Source organism: Syngnathus typhle, linkage group LG16 (genome assembly GCF_033458585.1).
Source record: "Syngnathus typhle isolate RoL2023-S1 ecotype Sweden linkage group LG16, RoL_Styp_1.0, whole genome shotgun sequence".
Classification (NCBI taxonomy): Eukaryota; Metazoa; Chordata; class Actinopteri; order Syngnathiformes; family Syngnathidae; genus Syngnathus; species Syngnathus typhle.
In genome coordinates, this window is record NC_083753.1 from 2350901 (window position 1) to 2369096 (window position 18196).

The following is an 18196-nucleotide window of genomic DNA, read 5'->3' on the forward strand; positions in this document are numbered from 1 at the left end:
TGACTGTGTACTAATCTCACCACAATGACATGACAAAAGATGATGAAATCCACCGGCCAAGTATATTTTTTACCAGCCAAAATAATAAAATGTATTTTTGTGTCACATACACATTAATTTCAGTAAATTTAATTGAGGTAATAAGGTATTATTTTGAAAACAAACTTATAGAAGGTGCCAGAGCAAAGATTTAAGCAAAACTATTTTAATATTGAAAAATTAAAGTCCCGATGATCATCGTCACACACATCTGGGTGTGGTGAAATTTTTCCTCTGCATTTAACCCATCCCCATGTGACTTTGATCTGTCCCCTGGGGGAGAGAGGAGCAGTGAGCAGCAGCGGTGCCGCGTTTGGGAATCATTTGGTGTAGAATTTTCATCTAGCTGGAAAATAATTTTCTTAAAAAAATCGTAATCTTGGACTAAAAATTGTGAATCAAATTGAACAGTTCATGTCGGAATACAATTCATTAAGTATTGATCCTGAAAACAACTTCATGTTTGACTGTGCATTTGAACTACCGTTTTTTTTTTCGTGTATAATGCGCAAAATTTAACTAATTTATTGTCCTAAAATCTGGGGTGCGCATTATACATGGGTACAATTATTATTTTTATTTATTTTTTAAGAAAATCATGGTACAACAAAACCAACAACAGGACTGACCGACAAAGTCGTGGAACAAAAAGACAGGGTGACATTACCAAAGACAGGAACAGAAACCACATCATGACAGTAACACATGCAATGATCCGACGGTGAGCGAGGGGCAGACAGGACTTAAATACAAAACACGTTACATTGATTGAGGTGACACAGGAAGGGAGGGACGACGCGAACAGAAACTATGGCAACCTAGACACATCGCAAAACTGGGGACGAGACATGACAAATCTCCCTCGAAATCAAACTTGAAATCACCTTTCTTCTTGTTGTCAATCGCGCATCGCATTCAGCCATCCTGCCCAACACAGTCAGTAAAATTCAGAATTGACGACACATCGCTTGATGCGTCATAAGGAGGCAGTATCACTGCGCATGCGCACTATGGATCCCATGCGCAGAACGGATGTGCAAGACACGTCAGCTATATAAAGACCGAGAGTTCAGTTTTCTTCCTATTAGTTTCAATTCACAGTTTAATTAGCAGTTTCAATCAGCAAATAACAAAATGCGTATTTTGTTTGCCTTGTTCCTTTCGTCTCTGCTGTTCACTTCAAACACGCTCCATACGAACGCAATGCTCTCGTATCAGACGCTTGCTCGATAACCTGCTCGTTTGCTGTCACAATGTACCCTACACAAATCTGAAACATTTGTTGCGGCTCCGAGTCACGACGAGGGGCAAGTTTTGGTTTCCAAGGGTGTTTTTATTCCTCTTCAACTTCTCTCCCATACAGTTGGAGAAATCAATGCCAACAAAAAAAATGCATCCAGCCTAGTTAAGACCATACCAAAGACTATAAAAATGGGACCCATTGCCTCCCTGCGTGTGTGACGATCATTGGGACTTAAAAAAACAAAGAAAAATAAAATAAAATTGGGTGCGTATTATACATGGGTACAGGCTTTTTTCCAGCATCAACATGCCATTTTTAGGGTGCGTATAATACATAGGGGCGCATTATACACGGAAAAAACGGGAGTTGTTTTTGTTTTTCTTTGTCATATTGGCAACACACAGAACAACTCCTCAGCATCATGTTGTAGCCGGTCTCTTCGGCTGGTAAATCCAAACCTCCATTTCTGACGAGCTGAAGCAGAGACACTGTGAACGTTGATGATCTTTTAACGTAAGGGACATGCGAGGCGCATGCACACGCAACACACGCATATGCAGGCAGTGTGTCCCAGGCGTGAACGGTCAAAACTACCGTTTTTTTCCATGTATAATGCGCCCCCATGTATAATAGGCACCCTAAAAATGGCATGTCGATGCTGGAAAAAAGCCTGTACCCATGTATAATACGCACCCAATTTTTGACCTTTTTTTTAATTTTTTTTTAAAAAGTTCCAATGATCGTCACACACGCATCTGGGTGTGGTGAAATTTGTCCTCTGCATTTGACCCATCCCCGTGTGATTTTGATCCATCCCCTGGGGGAGAGGGGAGCAGTGAGCAGCAGCGGCCCCACGCTCGGGAATCATTTGGTGATCTAACCCCCCAATTCCAACCCTTAATGCTGAGTGCCAAGCGGGGAGGCAATGGGTCCCATTTTTATAGTCTTTGGTATGACCCGGCCGGGTTACTTAAGTCCGTAAACGTAAAATTATTTCAGAAAAAAAATCATCTCTGGGAACAACCGGATGTTATTCTGCCGGTCAGTATCACTGCGCATGCAGTAGCAAACTCGATAGCGAAGAAATATGTGAGACTCTCAACGGGATCACCAATATTTGAGTGATGTTCCAGTTATTTATCACAATTATTTATTATTATAATAATAATAATAATAATTATATATAATATATATAATTTATTTATTTATCATTCACAATTGTCATGGTGATCTTTCTGGTGATTTCTTAACTAGGCTGGATGTATTTTCTTTGAAATAAATAAACTTCAGTTAGGTTAAAATGAAAAGAGAGGAAAGTGACGTTGTAAAGAACCATCCGTGACAGGATTTTCTTCAAAAATTGTTGTACCATGATTTTCTTAAAAATATATATATATATATATATATATTTTGTACCCATGTATAATGCGCACCCCAGATTTTAGGACAATAAATTAGTTAAATTTTGCGCATTATACATGGAAAAAACGGTAATTTGCATATCAGCTGTTTCATTGCAGAGATTTTATTTCGACGATTTAACTTGTGACATATTCATATCAATTTTTAATCGTCTCACGAGTAATCGTTACATCTCTACTAATAACATAACTTCAACCTTGCTAACTGCATGAGTGTTCCTGCAGCCAGTGAAACACTTCCTATCAGAAACAAGTATCTTGACATGACACCGACATCACCATCATAATTCTTAATGTGTTTTTTTCTTTAATTTCAGGGCTCCTGTTTTGTCTCAGTCGAAGCAAGTTTTGTCTGAAAAGTTTGGTAATGTGGTTTATGTTCCTGTTCACCAAAAAAGAAATAATCCTGTTAAAAAATGTCTTGTCTGTAGTTAATTGAAATATTTTAGAACATGGGTAATTCCATTAATGATTAATATTAAATCAGTGATTCAGCATTTAAATTGTAGTGAGTAACTTAATTTACAATGAATATCTGCTACCTACTGTTAATAGTACTGCATTGCCATCTACTATACCAGTGCTTCTCAAATAGTGGGGCGCGCCCCCCTTGGGGGGCGCGGTGCTATTCCTGGGGGGGCGCGTGTGACCCTGGGGAACAGGCTTTTCTTTTTGGCAGTTCTAGAATAAAGTGTAATTGCGCGTTTACTACAGCAGGGGGCAGTGGCGCTCTCATTGTTACTTCTGTCACGTTTGCGACAGTGCAACATTTTACGACTTACAAGACAAGTTAGGATAGTCACGGTGGGGAGGAGGGGCGCGAATAGTTTTCTTCTTGCTAGGGGGGGGCGTAACAGAAAATAATTGAGAAGCACTGTACTATACCGTTAAAAAAATGACTGCTTCATTTGTTTGTACAGTAACTAAACCAGTAATGTAAATGCAACTGAAATCGCAGTATTTAATTGATATTTATTCTGCAATAAAACAACTAATACTGTAAATGCAACAGAAATCACAATTGTACTAAAGGCCAAAATCTTTTATGCAATGACCTTTACAGGTCACTAATATTACTTCACACAAACACTACGTCCATCTGCTCCTGGTTCGGCCCTCCGGTCCAAATTTAGAACCCAGTTCGGCCCGCGAGTCAAAAAGTTTGCCCACCCCTGGTCTAAGCTAACAGAATATGAACACATTGCTGTTTCTCACACTTCAGTGTTCAAAATATTTCATTCAACCAAATCCATTGAGAGTTCATTGAAAAAATGTGCCTTTTGGTTTTAAATTTAGCACCAAAATAAATGGTGGTAGGGATGAACTGAAGAGTTGAGTTGCCACAATTTGAATCAGTCGAAAAATTTAGAAAAAAATATCCTGAATCGTAATCAATTGCTTTTATTTTGAAATTTTTACGACGACGGTGAAAACCAACATTTTTCTGACAGCAGTGATTGATTAAAACACCTCGCCTTGCGGGTGAGACGGGAGGTGTAAATGTCCTTCAGGGAGGGGAGTGAAGCACCATCTAATCCTACCAGCTGTGTTCACTATGCGCTGCAGGGCCTTCATGTTGTATTCAGTGCAGCTACCACCCAACACAGCGATACAACTGGAGAGGACGCTCTCAGTGGTGCCACGGTAGAATGTTCGCATGATGGCTGGTGGAGCCCCTGCTCGCCTGATGTTTGCATGAAATGACTTTTTTTGTATCTTTCTTTTTTACGCTACACTAGTGTGGTGGCCTTTGGAGAAGCTGTCGGTGAATGCTTCATTTGCGCAATACTATATTAGGCGCAGGGTTCAATGCCATCGCCGGCCATCTACACCGTGTTCCAAATTATTATGCAAATGATATTTATCTCAGATTTTCCTAAATAGTCGATGCAAATGAGTCAGCATAATTTTCAAGTCATCAACCATTAGTTTAATGAATTCGAATGTTATTGAACAAACCTCCCAATGATAACAGAATTTTTCAAAAATAAAAAACTTAAAATGCACTGTTCCAAATGATTACGCACAACAGAGTTTTATAACATTTTATAGGTTGTTATGAACTGAAATGCTCATCTTTAGAACTTACAGCATTAGGAGGTCATATTTACTGAAATCGAAAGCTATTTCAATCAAAAACATCTTAACAGGTCAAGTTACATTTTAACATAGGACCCTTTATTTGATAGCAGCTTCACAATTCTTGCATCCATTGACCTTGTGAGTTTTTGGAGCGTTTCTGCTTGAATTTCTTTGCAGGATGTCAGAATAGCCTCCCAGAGCTGCTGTTTGGATGTGAACTGCCTCCCACCCTCATAGATCTTTTGCTTGAGGATGCTCCAAAGGTTCTCAATAGGGTTGAGGTCAGGGGAGGATGGGGGCCACACCATGAGTTTCTCTCCTTTTATGCCCATAGCAGCCAATGATGCAGAGGTATTCCTTGCAGCATGAGATGGTGCATTGTTATGCATGAAGATGATTTTGCTACGGAAAGCACGGTTCTTCTTTTTGTACCATGGAAGAAAGTGGTCAGTCAGAAACTCCACATACTTTACAGATGTCATTTTCACACCTTCAGGGACCTTAAAGGGGCCAACCAGCTCTCTCCCCATGATTCCGGCCCAAAACATGACTCCGCCACCTCCTTGCTGACGTCGCAGCCTTGTTGGGACATGGTGGCCGTCCACCAACCATCCACGACTCCATCCATCTGGACCATCCAAGGTTGCACGGCACTCATCAGTGAACAAGACTGTTTGAAAATTAGTCTTCATGTATTCCTGGGCCCACTGCAGCCGTTTCTGCTTGTGAGCGTTGTTTAGGGGTCGCCGAATAGAGGGTTTACGCATAACTGCAAGACTCTGGAGGATCCTACACCTTGATGTTCGTGGGACTCCAGAGGCACCAGCAGCTTCAAATATCTGTTTGCTACTCTGTAATGGCATTTTAGTAGCTGCTCTCTTAATCCGATGTTTTTGTCTGGCAGAAACCTTCCTCGTTGTGCCTTTATCTGCACGAACCCGTGTGTGCTCTGAATCAGCCACAAATCTCTTTACAGTAAGATGATCACGCTTAAGTTTTCGTGAAATATCTAAGGTCTTCATACCTTGTCCAAGGCATTGAACTATTTCACGCTTTTCGACAGCAGAGAGATCCTTTTTCTTTCCCATGTTGCTTGGAAATGGTCATCTGCCTAATAATGTGGAACGCCATTCTTAAGTAGTTTTTCCTTAATTGGGCTCACCTGGCAGACTAATTATCACTGGTGTCTGAGATTGATTTCAGTGATCCAAAGAGCCCTGACACACAATACCGTCCATGAGTTTAATTGAAAAGCAAAAAATGTAATCTTTATGACACTTAAATACAATTTGCATAATAATTTGGAACACGGTGTAGTGTGGGCTTTGCATGTTTTCACCCCTTCCCTGCGTGGGTTTCCTCCCACGTTCCAAACACACGCATGAGAGGCGGAATGGCCGCTCCTAATTGTTTTTTTTTTCTTGTTGTTGTTGTTTTTAATGGTGACAGACAAAACTACCCGCGACCCTCGTGAGGATAAGCGCTTCAGGACAATGAATGGATTTGATTACGTGAATAGCAATATCAAAATTGTTACAAAGCAGTATACAATCATTTTTTTCAAAATGGTTCCAAAGAGCAATACAAAATGCACCCAAATGGAGTCATGAGGAAGTCTGACTAATATTCGTACCTCGGGCGTAATAAATTAGTGATCAAATTGACCAGATTATAAAATTGGCCTGTCCAAACCAGTAAACTAGTAAATGAGTTAACCAGGTGACACACCGATTGTCTTTATTATTTTATTATTTTTTTGGGTCAAATAAACACGGTAAGAAAAACAGATGGTATAATAATAATAATGCATGGTAAATTTAACAATAAGTAAATGAAATGTAAGAAATCAATGATGAAAATGCACGGTAAATCTAAGAGAATAATAACATGGTAAATTGGACAAAGGAATGATAATGCATGGTAAATCATCAGATGGCATAATCATAATGCATGGTAAATTTAACAATAAGTAAATGAAATAAGAAATCAATGATGAAAATGCACAGTAAATCTAAGAGAATAACAACATGGTAAATTGGACAAAGGAATAATAATGGATGGTAGGTAAATCATCAGATGGCATAATCATAATGCATGGTAAATTTTCCAATAAGTAAATGAAATATGAAATCAATGATGAAAATGCACGGTAAATCTAAGAGAATAATAACATGGTAAATTGGACAAAGAAATAATAATGCATGGTAAATCGTCATATCACATGTTAAGTCAAGAAGAAGAAGTAAACAGAATCAAAACGCTTGGTAAATCTAACAAAAAGACTAATGCACGGTAAATCAATCATAATAGAGCATCAATCAGTCAATCAAAATGCAGGGTAAATCAAACAGAACGATCATCCAAGGTCAATTGCATTCATATGATTACTTGCCACTTGCATTGGCGCCTTTTTTATCCAGCGCATAACGCTCCGTGGGCATCTTACACATGTAGCCGTTGAGTTGCGCGCACGACATCATCTTCTATTTGCCAGACTGAAAGTCCAAGTGAGATTGATTTTAATACAAAAAACCTCGGGTCAATCTTTTCCGCACCCACCTGGCTCAAGGCGGCCACGCAATTCTCCAACCTGTCGTCTTCCGGAGCCCAGTTGGTTAAGGTCACCTTCTGGTGGTCCAACCACGCGAATTCGTCGGGAACCACCGGGGCGTTCAGTCCGATCCACGTGTCGCCAGGGGCTGCAAACAGCAAGAGCGCTCTCATTTGCTTTCCAGATATGGCAGCGATCAAGCAGTTGCGACGCTTGGCGAACGCGCACCTGACGTCAGGGGAGGTCTTGCAGCCAATCCCGCTCAACCTTGGAGCGAATGGACACCAGCTTGGCCTTCAGACAGGAGCAGGATTGTCAAGCGCCGTACCACGTCTTTCTCTCATCAAAACGTTTGTAGCAAAGGTCCGCAAACTCCTCCCATTCAGGTCCCAAGCATCTCGGCTCTGCGCACAAGATGGCGTCACGTGATGTAGTATGCTTTCTATTCTAGACAGCCTACTCACCCTGGTCAACAAAAGTGTAAGACAGAGACCGAGGCAAATTGTCCCCATCGGTGCTGACAGTAAAGTGAGAATGAGCCGGGTGTCTTCAAATAGATGCTGCATTGAGAGCCAACCTTGAGGTGATCCCATTCCTGGGGGAGCTGTTGAAGGCCTCCTGTGGGTCTCTCTTCAGCCAAGTCACAATTCCTCCAATCGCGTTCTCAATGACGCCCGAGTGAATGGCAGCCGCGCAGATGTTAGACTCCTGCACTCAGAGAACATCTCAGACAAAGAAGAAGAACTCTGCTCGCAGGTCGTGCACTAATTAACATACTTGTTTGTAGATCTGTGTTCCGTAGACCGTGTAGGTTTGGGCGCAGCCCGGCGGGCACCGGACCCTGCGGGAGACCTTGAGTTACGAGGAGGCTTTTCCGCAAGAAAAATTGATGGCGGGTTTGACTCACGTCATTGAACAGTCGAGGTTGAGGCTGGTGGCTGTGCTGCTGCATAAGATGTCTGCGGGTCAGAAGGGCAAATCAAAGCCTGTTTCTTGCTGGTTTTTCCACTGCACTCCAAACGTCGGTACTCACCGCGAGAGGTGTCGTCAGGCGTGCACCCCAAGACGTCAAAGCGAAGGCCAAAAAACTTTGGCAGGAGGCGGACGTACTGGGCGAACATGAACCTGGTTAGAATGTACGGCCCCACAGCAAGCTGGAAACAAAACACGCGCGTTTGCAATGAATGACAAAATTGGAGTCGGCTACTGCTCGCTCACCTGCTCTGGGTAGCGATTCCAAGTCTCTCCGTCAGTACTGAACTCCAACTCAAATACGTTGCAACTTTCCAATTGGAATGTACACCCCTGGGTCACAATGCCCGTCACGTTGAAGCGCTGACCGAGGTTCACCTGGATCCAGCTGCCGACTGAGGGCGTACGGCATTCCATTGCATTGCTCAGGATACCAAACTAACAACTTTTTTTTACATACACATTTTGGACGGTATCCAGCAACCGCTGCCCCCCAGACGCGCGCTTTGTGAGGTTCGCCATTGATCGCGGAGGAAGAGTCTGAAAAGGAGGAGTCTGGGATTTTCCTGTCAGCGATGCCCAGACTGTCAAGACACACTGAGGAAAGACAAAAAAGTGGAAGGAATGCTCGCTCATTCACTCTCACGTCTGGCCAGCCGTCCGTCCCTAGCCGACGCGCTTTCTGGGGATCCGTTGGATTCTTTCCTTGTGAGGCCCACCTTTCTCCTCACAGCTGCAGACGATGTGGAGGTATTTGGAGACACCAGGGCAGGGGTCCGTACCCGTAGGGTGAATGGGGCAAAGCTCATGTTTGTCACACTATGCTCTAAACTGAGAGAGAGACCCTTCCATCCTGCAGCGATCTGCAAATAACACAGCGCCATTTTATGCACATTTCATTCACATAACAACTTCAGCTGGTTGCAGGACAAAGGGAATTTTAATGGTTAATGACTATACCGTCTAAGTCCATGCATATTGATATTGAATTATAGATTACAAATGAGTTACTGGACTGCATATGACACCTCGTGACAGAAACGGCTGCAGGACAGCGAGCTAAAATCAATAATGCCACTGGAGGATTCTTACCCTGTGATCCGGCGCCATCACTTGGACAGACGTCGCTACGCCTCCGGCCGAGGAAAGCCGACTGTACGCGGATGACGCTTTCATCAGAACATTCAAGGAATCTCAAATCGTCTTGGCAGAAAAATTCCTCCTTGTAGCCTGAGAGCGAGAGAGCACAACCGTTGACTTCTCTCCGTCTTTTTTTGACAGAGACGTTGAAGGCGACTTACCGTCATGTAGCAGCTGGGGTTTTGCTGTCTTTCCTAGAAGCGGGAACCAGAACGTGTGATGAAGGTCCACCCACCGTGGGGCGTCACATCTCACTTACCTTTTCCTTTTTTCTTGCAGACGTAGCCTTTCATGTTGTTGCACTTGTCACACTTCCAGTCACTGCTGCCAGTGAGCAAGGAAAGACATTCCCCCCCTTTGGCGTCACCTGGAGGGGGGAGAAGGGGATGGGTGAGACAAGATCTGAGCGCTCATCCGTTCCTCCAAAGTGCAGCTGACAAGCGCCTCAGCCCGACCTGCACTCGAGTGGAGGTAAGACAAGGGGGATCCGTCAGACCACTTGCCGCCGTCACCCTCGATGCCTCTGTTGGCGCCCAACCACAGTGAGGATCCCAAGGAGAACATGCACGATTCCAAAACGACTCACACTTGACTACAACTTGATGGGTGTGGCACAGCCATGACAAAGTGCTAACAATACTGCAACAAAGAGTGAAGCCAAAAAACAAAACACAACCAAGCAAAGCTGGGCATATCTCAGCTTGATCAGGTTTCGATTTGGAAAGGAAAGTGAAGTAGGAAAAAAACAAGTTTCTTTCTCGAGTCATACGCAAATTCATGGGCAGCCTACCCTTTATGAAGGGCTGCTCATCGGTGTCGGTGATGCTGAGCAGGTCCCCTTCGAGGCGTTTGCAGTCGTCTTGCCCCTTCTGCCAGGTCTTGGTGGGCTGGCTGATCATCAGGTAGCAGAAGTCGTCGATGGGGTTGTCCAGCCACCAGCCGCATTTGTGAGTCCAACCTGCGAGCCAGACGGCGTAAGACGGCATAAGACAGCGGCAGTGTGGCATAAGACAGCGACAGTGCGGGACACCTACTGACTAGGCTGAGTGATGATGGCAGCCGTTGAGTCCCTCCGTGGTTGGCTGCAAGGAAGGGGGGCAAATATCAGCAAATGCACATGTAGGCCAACGAGGAATGACAGGAACCAGAGCGCCACTCCCCAGGCTGTCCGCTTCCCCCTTGGTTGACGTAGGCGCAGGACGCAACGTCGGCGCTGTCGGGAGAAAAAAAAAGGAATATTTTCCCGTTTTGTTTTTCCTTCAAAATTGGTTTCAGAGTTGTGAGGTCTTACCTTTCCAGTTGATTTGGGGCCCAGTTGGTGTGCTTTATTGTCTCGCCATCAGACCAGGCCAGCTTCTGGCTCCCGCCTTCAAAGCGACACCAGGAGTCGTCGCATTTCTGCGGGGAAAAACAACAGTCCCAGTTGTCGCTCCAGAGTCCACTGCCGCTTCCATCTCACCTGATTGGAGAGTCCCAGCCAGAAGGGGGTGTCGGTGGATTTAAAAAAAAAAAAAAAAGGAACATTTTCCTATTTTTCCTTGAGTGGTCGTTCTCAAAATTGGTTCCAGAAACTTTACGCCGACGTCTCCGCCTGACAACAGCATGCAAAGTTGTTCTGTCTTACCTTTCGAGTTGATTTCGGGCTCAGTTGCGGTGTGTTGTCTGACCATCGGACCAGGTCAGCTTCTGGCTCCCGCCTTCAAAGCGACACCAGACCTCGTCGCATTTCTGGGGGGAGAAAAGAAAACTGTTCCAGTTGTCGCCGCAGAGTCCATTGCCGCTTCCGTCTCACCTGGTTGGAGAGTCCCAGCCAGAAGCGGTTGTACTTGGGCATGGTCGCCTTCACAAAGTCTTCCTCGGCCGAGGAGTCAAAGTCAAAGTCAGCTTTATTGTCAATCTCTCCACGTCACTGACAATAAAGTTGACTTTGACTTTGACGAGACCAGGTTGCCGCCCACCCAGACGCAGTGGTGCCAGGCGCCCAGCCAACTGCTGGGGACTGCCATCTTCTTGTAGCAGCTGGTGCCGTGCCCGAGCCACTCGGGAGGACATTGTTTGACTGAGGGCATAATTTGGGGAACAGGTGGACAGATCAGGGCACACCGATGCCGCTATCAACATCCGTAAGGCGGCGGGCCCAGACAGCATCCCGGGTCGAGCGCTGAAGGACTGCGCTGGGGAGCTGACGGGTATCTTCACGGACATCTTTAACACTTCCCTGCAGCAGGCCATCGTCCCGTCGTGTTTCAAAGCTGCCACCATCGTACCTGTGCCGAAGAAACCTGCTCCGTCCTGCTTCAATGACTACCGCCTCGTGGCACTTACGTCCATCATCATGAAGTGCTTTGAGCGGCTTGTCATGGAGCACATCCGATCCGTTCTCCCCCCCACCATAGACCCCTTCCAGTTTGCGTACCGAGCCAAACGGTCCTCTGAGGATGCCATCTGCTCTGCCCTCCACTCGGCCCTCACCCACCTGGAGAGAAGGGACTCGTATGTGAGATTGCTGTTTGTGGACTTCAGTTCTGCCTTCAACACCATTGTGCCACAACGTCTCATCAGCAAACTCGACAAGCTGGGCCTCAGTACCTACCTCTGCAACTGGCTACTGGACTTCCTCTGTCAGAGGCCACAGGTGGTACGTGTTGGCGACAAAATCTCCGCCAGCATCACGCAAGCACAGGGGCCCCCCAAGGCTGCGTGCTTCGTCCGCTGCTCTTCACCCTGCTGACGCATGACTGCACTGCAACCTACAGCGACAACCGCATAGTGAAGTTTGCTGACGACACGACTCTGGTGGGTCTCATCACGAGACTCAATACAGGTTGGAGGTTGACCTTCTGACCACGTGGTGCAGGGACAACAACCTCCTGCTGAATGTCGACAAGACCTAAGAGATTGTTGTTGACTTCCGGAAGGGTCACACCCGACATCTGCCGCTGACCATCGACGGTGTTGTGGTGGAGAGAGTGAGCAGCGCCAGGTTCCTGGGGGTGCACATCAGTGAGGATCTCTCCTGGTCCACGAACACCACATCACTGGCAAAGAAGGCCCAGCGCCGCCTGTACTTCCTGCGGAAACTCAGGCGAGCGAGCGCTCCTCCGGCCGTCATGACTACAATTTACCGTGGCACCATTGAGAGCGTCCTCTCCAGCTGTATTGCTGTTTGGGGTGGTAGCTGCACTGACTACAACATGAAGACCCTGCAGCGCATAGTGAACACAGCTGGTAAGATTATTGGTGCTTCACTCCTCTCCTTGAAAGACATTTACATCTCCCATCTCACCTGCAAGGCGACCACGATTGTGAGTGATGTGAGTCATCCCGCTCACTCTTTGTTTGATCTTCTGCCCTCTGGGAAGAGGTATAGGAGCCTGCGCTCCTGCACCACCAGACTCACCAACAGCTTCATACTCCAGGCTGTTAGGATCCTGAACTCGCTCCCCCTTTCTGCGTAGCGTCCTGTACTTTTGCGCTATGCTTACTGTCTGCTGTATGCACACTGGCTCCGTTTTGCTCCTTTTATTTATTGTGTTATTTGTTTATTTATTATTTATTCATCACTCTTATTATTTATTGTTTGTGCCTTCTTGTTTTTATATTGTGTCGTTGACTTGTATGTCTAACGTGTACTATGTCTCGTCACCGTGGGAGAGAGGAAACGTAATTTCGGTGTCTCTGTGTGTCTTGACATGTGAAGAGATTGACAATAAAGCTGACTTTGACTTTATAGCGCTTTATACAACAGATAGTTCTTGGCGCCTCTATTATAAAGATATTTCTCGTTTTCTTTAATCTAATGACAATAAAGCAGACTTTGACTTTACAGCCCTTTATACAACAGATAGTTCTTAGCGCCTCTATTATAAAGATATTTCTCGTTTTCTTTAATCTAAATATAATGAATAATAATTAAAAATTATGTACATTGTAATGAAATTATAAAGTATAAATAATCATTATAATTTAACAATAATTTCTTCAGCTCTTTCTACAATAACTATTTCTTCATGAACAAAAATGTCTCGTGAATTATATGATCAAAAACCTCATCACTTAGTAGTAATTGATTTCTTTTTCTCAATGAATTTCTCTCTCAAAAAATTCATTTCTTTTTCTCAGTGAAATTCTTTGCAAAATTTAGCCGGACTTTTACGAGACTTTCAGTGCGTGTTCATCTGAATATTGCATTTGCCCCTCGAGTCCATTCGAGGCCCGTGCTTATTCGTTTAACCTGACTGAGCCCGCAGTTTAAAAGCCCTTCTTCCCCATGAAACCCCCCTGCACTGCTCAGCTCAGCTCAGCCTAGCCCGGCTTTGGCTTCCTGAGATAAAGAGTGGAGCGGGGTCCAACTGTTGCAATTAAGTCAATTGAGTTGCCTTGTGCTTTAGCACTCCTTAGTGGTGAAATGTGCGATTACCTGATTTGGGCTTACGTCATTGGTCATCGATTTGCCACGCGTGCGTGACTGGTGTGTGGGGATCGCTGATGGTGAAGATAAAGTGCTAACAACACTGTGAGTTTGAGTTCGATTCATTTTGTCTCTCATAGTACCTCTGATGAAAATGACCGGCATCTTTGAACTTGCACAATTGGTGGCTGACTACATCCTTTGTTTGCCCCACCGTACATCTGAAGCTTAATAGCAGAATTTTGGAACAGTTGTGTGCAATCTCATGTCATGAGCTGCGCACATGTAATCATGATCAATGATGTGAAGAAATAAAAGTGAATCAATCAATCAATCAACCAACCAACCAATCAATCAATCCTTGGCAGGCACAAGTGATGCTTTGATGCAAACAATCAGCAGCTCACCCCAAAATGAAGGACAGACAGGTTTTTGGAAGGGGCCAAAGGGACAATGAGCATTGCCCCCCATGACAGAATCCTCGTGCATTTGGTTGCCATGCGCCCAATGAAGAGCAATTGGATCCATTGCAATAAAGTGTTTTGATCTCAGATGGAGTCATGCTAACTCACAGTACAGTACATTTCATCACGTTGTCGACAGCGGTATTGTTTTAGCAATGAACTCTGTTGAACTGACTGTTTTTAATTGACCAAATTACTTACCTGTCGTGCATGTCCGATATACGCCAAGCATGAGAATAGACCACTTGAGTGCCTCCCACATCTTGGAGAGAGAGGGAGAGCGCAAAAAAAAAAGAAATTGCCTCACTGAGGGTCGCAGCGATTGCAGTCAGGAGAAAAGAAATGATAAGTTGCCTTACTGACAATGGCCTGTGGATTCCAGTCACGAGAAACAAATGGACGTTTGGTGTGCCTGCTCCAAACCAAAGGCAGGCCAAGCCCACACGCCAACCACATCACATAGCGCAAAATGTGGGAGTGGCGAGTGCGTGTAACGGAACGCACTGTACCCTTTGAGTCCTTTAGTTTTTTTGTTGCTTTGTAAATGTTCTGGTGTCTTTGTAAATGTTCTGGTGTATGCGTGAACAACAGCAAGAAGCAGTCAACTCATTTAACAGTAAATCGAAATCATCAAATCCAAGTATGAAAGTGGGAATCAAATGAGGTGTAACTGCATTTGTGTTCAAGTACAGACGAGAATGCAGAAACGTTTCCATTCACGCCTCTCAGAATTCGTGTTGATTTGATAGAGAACACGAGAAAATACATTTAGTGGACGTACTTGTGAATGAAAATGAGCGAGGAGACGATGAGCAAATGAATCTGAGAGAAATGAGGGGGAAACGTCTCCAATTGAGCCTTTCGGGCCTTGAGTGCAAAGGTTTGCACACCATGCGGGGATCTTCTGGCTCTTGTTGGCTCTTTGGGGGAAGCAAACGCTTGATGACTCAGACGACTCCTCGATGGGATTGTTATCTTGTACACATTTTCACAGGGTGACCAGATTTGGGTTTTTGAAAAGGAAGATACCCTTTTGGGGGGGGGTTCATGGGTGTGTATGTTATGACACAAATGACATGGTGTCTGTATAGCAATTGCATTTATTGGTTCAAATAGCACAAAACATATGTAAAATACTTTTTATTAATAATACTTATAAATATAAGAAAAAGTCTCATATTATTCTTATCGAATTTTTCATTCAGCTCCTCCGTGAACGTGCAGTTTGGTTTCGGCATTGCTTGTAAACACTCGGTGTAAACTGACTAGCCCACCCTACATCTACACGCACGCGCACGCGCACGCACACGCACACGCACACAAAGTGACAGTCAGCAAAGTGATACATTTGAGGAGAAAGGCGTGACTTATTTGCGAACCATACTGAGAAACCTGGAATTGAGTGAAACGGAACGCAGTGGCAATTCTATTGACAATGTACTGTACAGTGTACATGTATTAAGTTTGAGGCAGTCTGAAAAAATCCCAGAAGATTTTGAAATTGCCTCCAGACATCTTTTTAGCTCTCTAAAGTAGGACGAGAATAAACAATTTTGAAGCTTGGCACTTGGACCCATATCACAAATGTGTGCGTGTGTGTGTGTGCGTGCGTGCGCGTGTGTGTGTGTGTGTGTGTGTGTGTGTGTGTGTGTGTGTGCGAGAGGGAGAGAACCTACATCAAACTTTCCCAAGTTGGGTTTCTGTTTGCCCGCTACAATCTTGAGCGCCGTGGACTTGCCAATACCGTTGGTCCCCACCAGCCCCAGAACCTCTCCCGGTCTCGGAATGGGCAGCCTGCATGCAAACAACAGTGGATTTCAAGCAACTTCGCGAAATGAAAGTCCATCTCGCCACGTACCGGTGCAGTTTGAAGGAATTGGCGCAGTATCTGTGTGGTTTCCTTCTCCAGGTTACTGGGCAGGTTGACGATGGACAGCGCCCCAAACGGAGATTTCTGAAACGGCACCGCCGCGTCATTCGGAGGAGATCAGGTCGGGGCCGAGTTCTCGTACCTTGATGCATATTCCGCAGCCGATGCAAAGCGACTCCGAGATCCACATGATCTTACTCTGCGGGGTCACCTTGATACACAGCTTGCCTGCAGACGGACATCAGCTGGTCACATCTTCGCTGGGAGCCTCTTGCCTTTCCCGTTCACTCACCCATGCGGACCACCGGGCAGCTCTTCTTGCACTCTTGCCGACATTTCTTGGGTTTGCATTTGTCATGGTTGGCGATGGCGATCCTGGTGTTTTTATCTGCCATGGCGTGCTGCTGAAATAAGGGAGGCCGGAACCCGGCGAGCTGAGGGCAAAGCGTTGACATTAAATGAACAGAACATTTTCTTCTCTGCTGTTCACTTCAAACACGCTCCATACGAACACAATGCTCTCGTATCAGACGCTTGCTAGATCACCTGCTCGTATGCTGTCACAATGTACCCTACACAAATCCAAAACATTTCTTCGCTATTGAGTATGCTTGAATTTTTGCCTTCTTGTTTTTATATTGTGTCGCGTACTTGTATGTCTATCGTGTTATGTGTCTCGTCACCGTGGGATAGAGAAAAACGTAATTTCGGTCTCTTTGTGTGTTGTGACGTGGAGAGATTGACAATAAAGCTGACTTTGACTTTGACTTTGACTGCTAGCGCATGCGCAGTGATACTGACCGGCAGAATAACATCCGGTTGTTCCCAAAGATGATCTTTTTTCTGAAATAATTTTACGTTCACGGACTTAAGTAGGAGTCAAAATTTGGGTGCGTATTATACATGGGTACAGGCTTTTTTCCAGCATCAACATGCCATTTTTAGGGTGCGTATTATACATGGGGGCGCATTATACATGGAAAGAAACGGTACTTGCATTTCTCTCTTTCGGATGCCATTATTATCATAACTATTATTGTTATTAATATTAGATGGATATTGTGATTTTATATTATTAGTAGTAGTAGTAGTAGTAAAGTCAAAGTCTGCTTTATTATCAATTTCTTCACATGCCAAGACACACAAAGAGATCGGAATTTCTTTTCCCATTATCCTGTGGTGAATGGTCTTTGTTGTTTCGCTGGTCTCCAAAACACACTTGGTGGACGATGGCTGGCCCGGGTAAGGAAGCACTCCAGCGACACACGGCTGATTGGGCAAAGATTTTATTCAACCGATGTCAGAGTGATGTCTCTCCAAAGGTTCGAGTGGCTCCAAAAACAAAGATGTTTCAGCCCTCAACAGCAAAGATGTTCGCCCTGTTCTATCTCTCTCGCTCCCCCATCATTTGTACCTCGTAAGACAACAGCTGCGGTTCGAGTCTCACTCTACTGGTTACTTCCGATGCCCTTAAAAGGGCATGGACAAGGGTCTTCCTGGTCACGGACAAATGGCCCTTCCATATTCTAAGTACCTACACATTACTGAAACTAGAGCTTCTCTGTACCGCAAAAATAGCTTAGGGTCTTCTCACTGCTTCTAGGTCGCCATCTAAGGTGACATACAGAGACGCATAGAATCCAAACTTTCACTACATTCCCCCTCTCCGGGACTTTATAAATGTCCCAAAAACGGTCTAACAAGAGATGACATGGGTAAACATCCAAAAATCTTCACCCAACCAGATTTTCTGGTCACGTCTACAATTTGGCCTACACCTGCACAGCCTATATCACGCTCGAGGCATGCTACTTAAGGTTATTTTAACTAGGAAAGCTCAAACTACTTTGGTATCCACTTTGGTGACAGCAATCTGAGGCCTCTCAGGAACCACAAATAAAGAGAATTGAAGTCCACATTATCCAAATGACGATAACCACCCCCCTTAGGTAATACCTTAATACCGTCGAGAATTTGTGAAGTAATGAATTTGGCGTGGTCCG

At 44.8% G+C, this 18196-nt stretch overlaps 1 protein-coding gene across 5 annotated transcripts; it reads right to left on the reverse strand.

Annotated features, from left to right (window-relative positions):
- Positions 1-6505: 6505 nt before the first annotated feature.
- On the reverse strand, positions 6506-14777 carry LOC133169720 (limulus clotting factor C-like). 5 transcript variants are annotated; one of them, XR_009718444.1, is made up of 15 exons: positions 14683-14777; positions 12574-14585; positions 12286-12435; positions 12042-12198; positions 11241-11924; positions 11073-11176; positions 10740-10846; positions 10483-10661; positions 10239-10406; positions 9904-9971; positions 9708-9803; positions 9610-9642; positions 9401-9538; positions 9028-9171; positions 8769-8905 (listed from the first exon to the last, which is right to left on the reverse strand). XR_009718444.1 is itself a non-coding variant. In XM_061302122.1 (12 exons), the coding sequence occupies exons 4-10, from the start codon at positions 8770-8772 to the stop codon at positions 7719-7721; spliced, it is 543 nt and encodes a 180-aa protein (XP_061158106.1). In that variant the 5' UTR covers positions 8773-8905; positions 9028-9171; positions 9401-9538; positions 9610-9701; the 3' UTR covers positions 6506-7280; positions 7345-7484; positions 7565-7718. The 5 variants fall into 5 exon arrangements, 1 of the variants encoding a protein (XP_061158106.1); XR_009718441.1 differs by having other exon boundaries at positions 9708-9815; XR_009718442.1 differs by having other exon boundaries at positions 9708-9815; positions 14687-14775.
- Positions 14778-18196: the final 3419 nt, after the last annotated feature.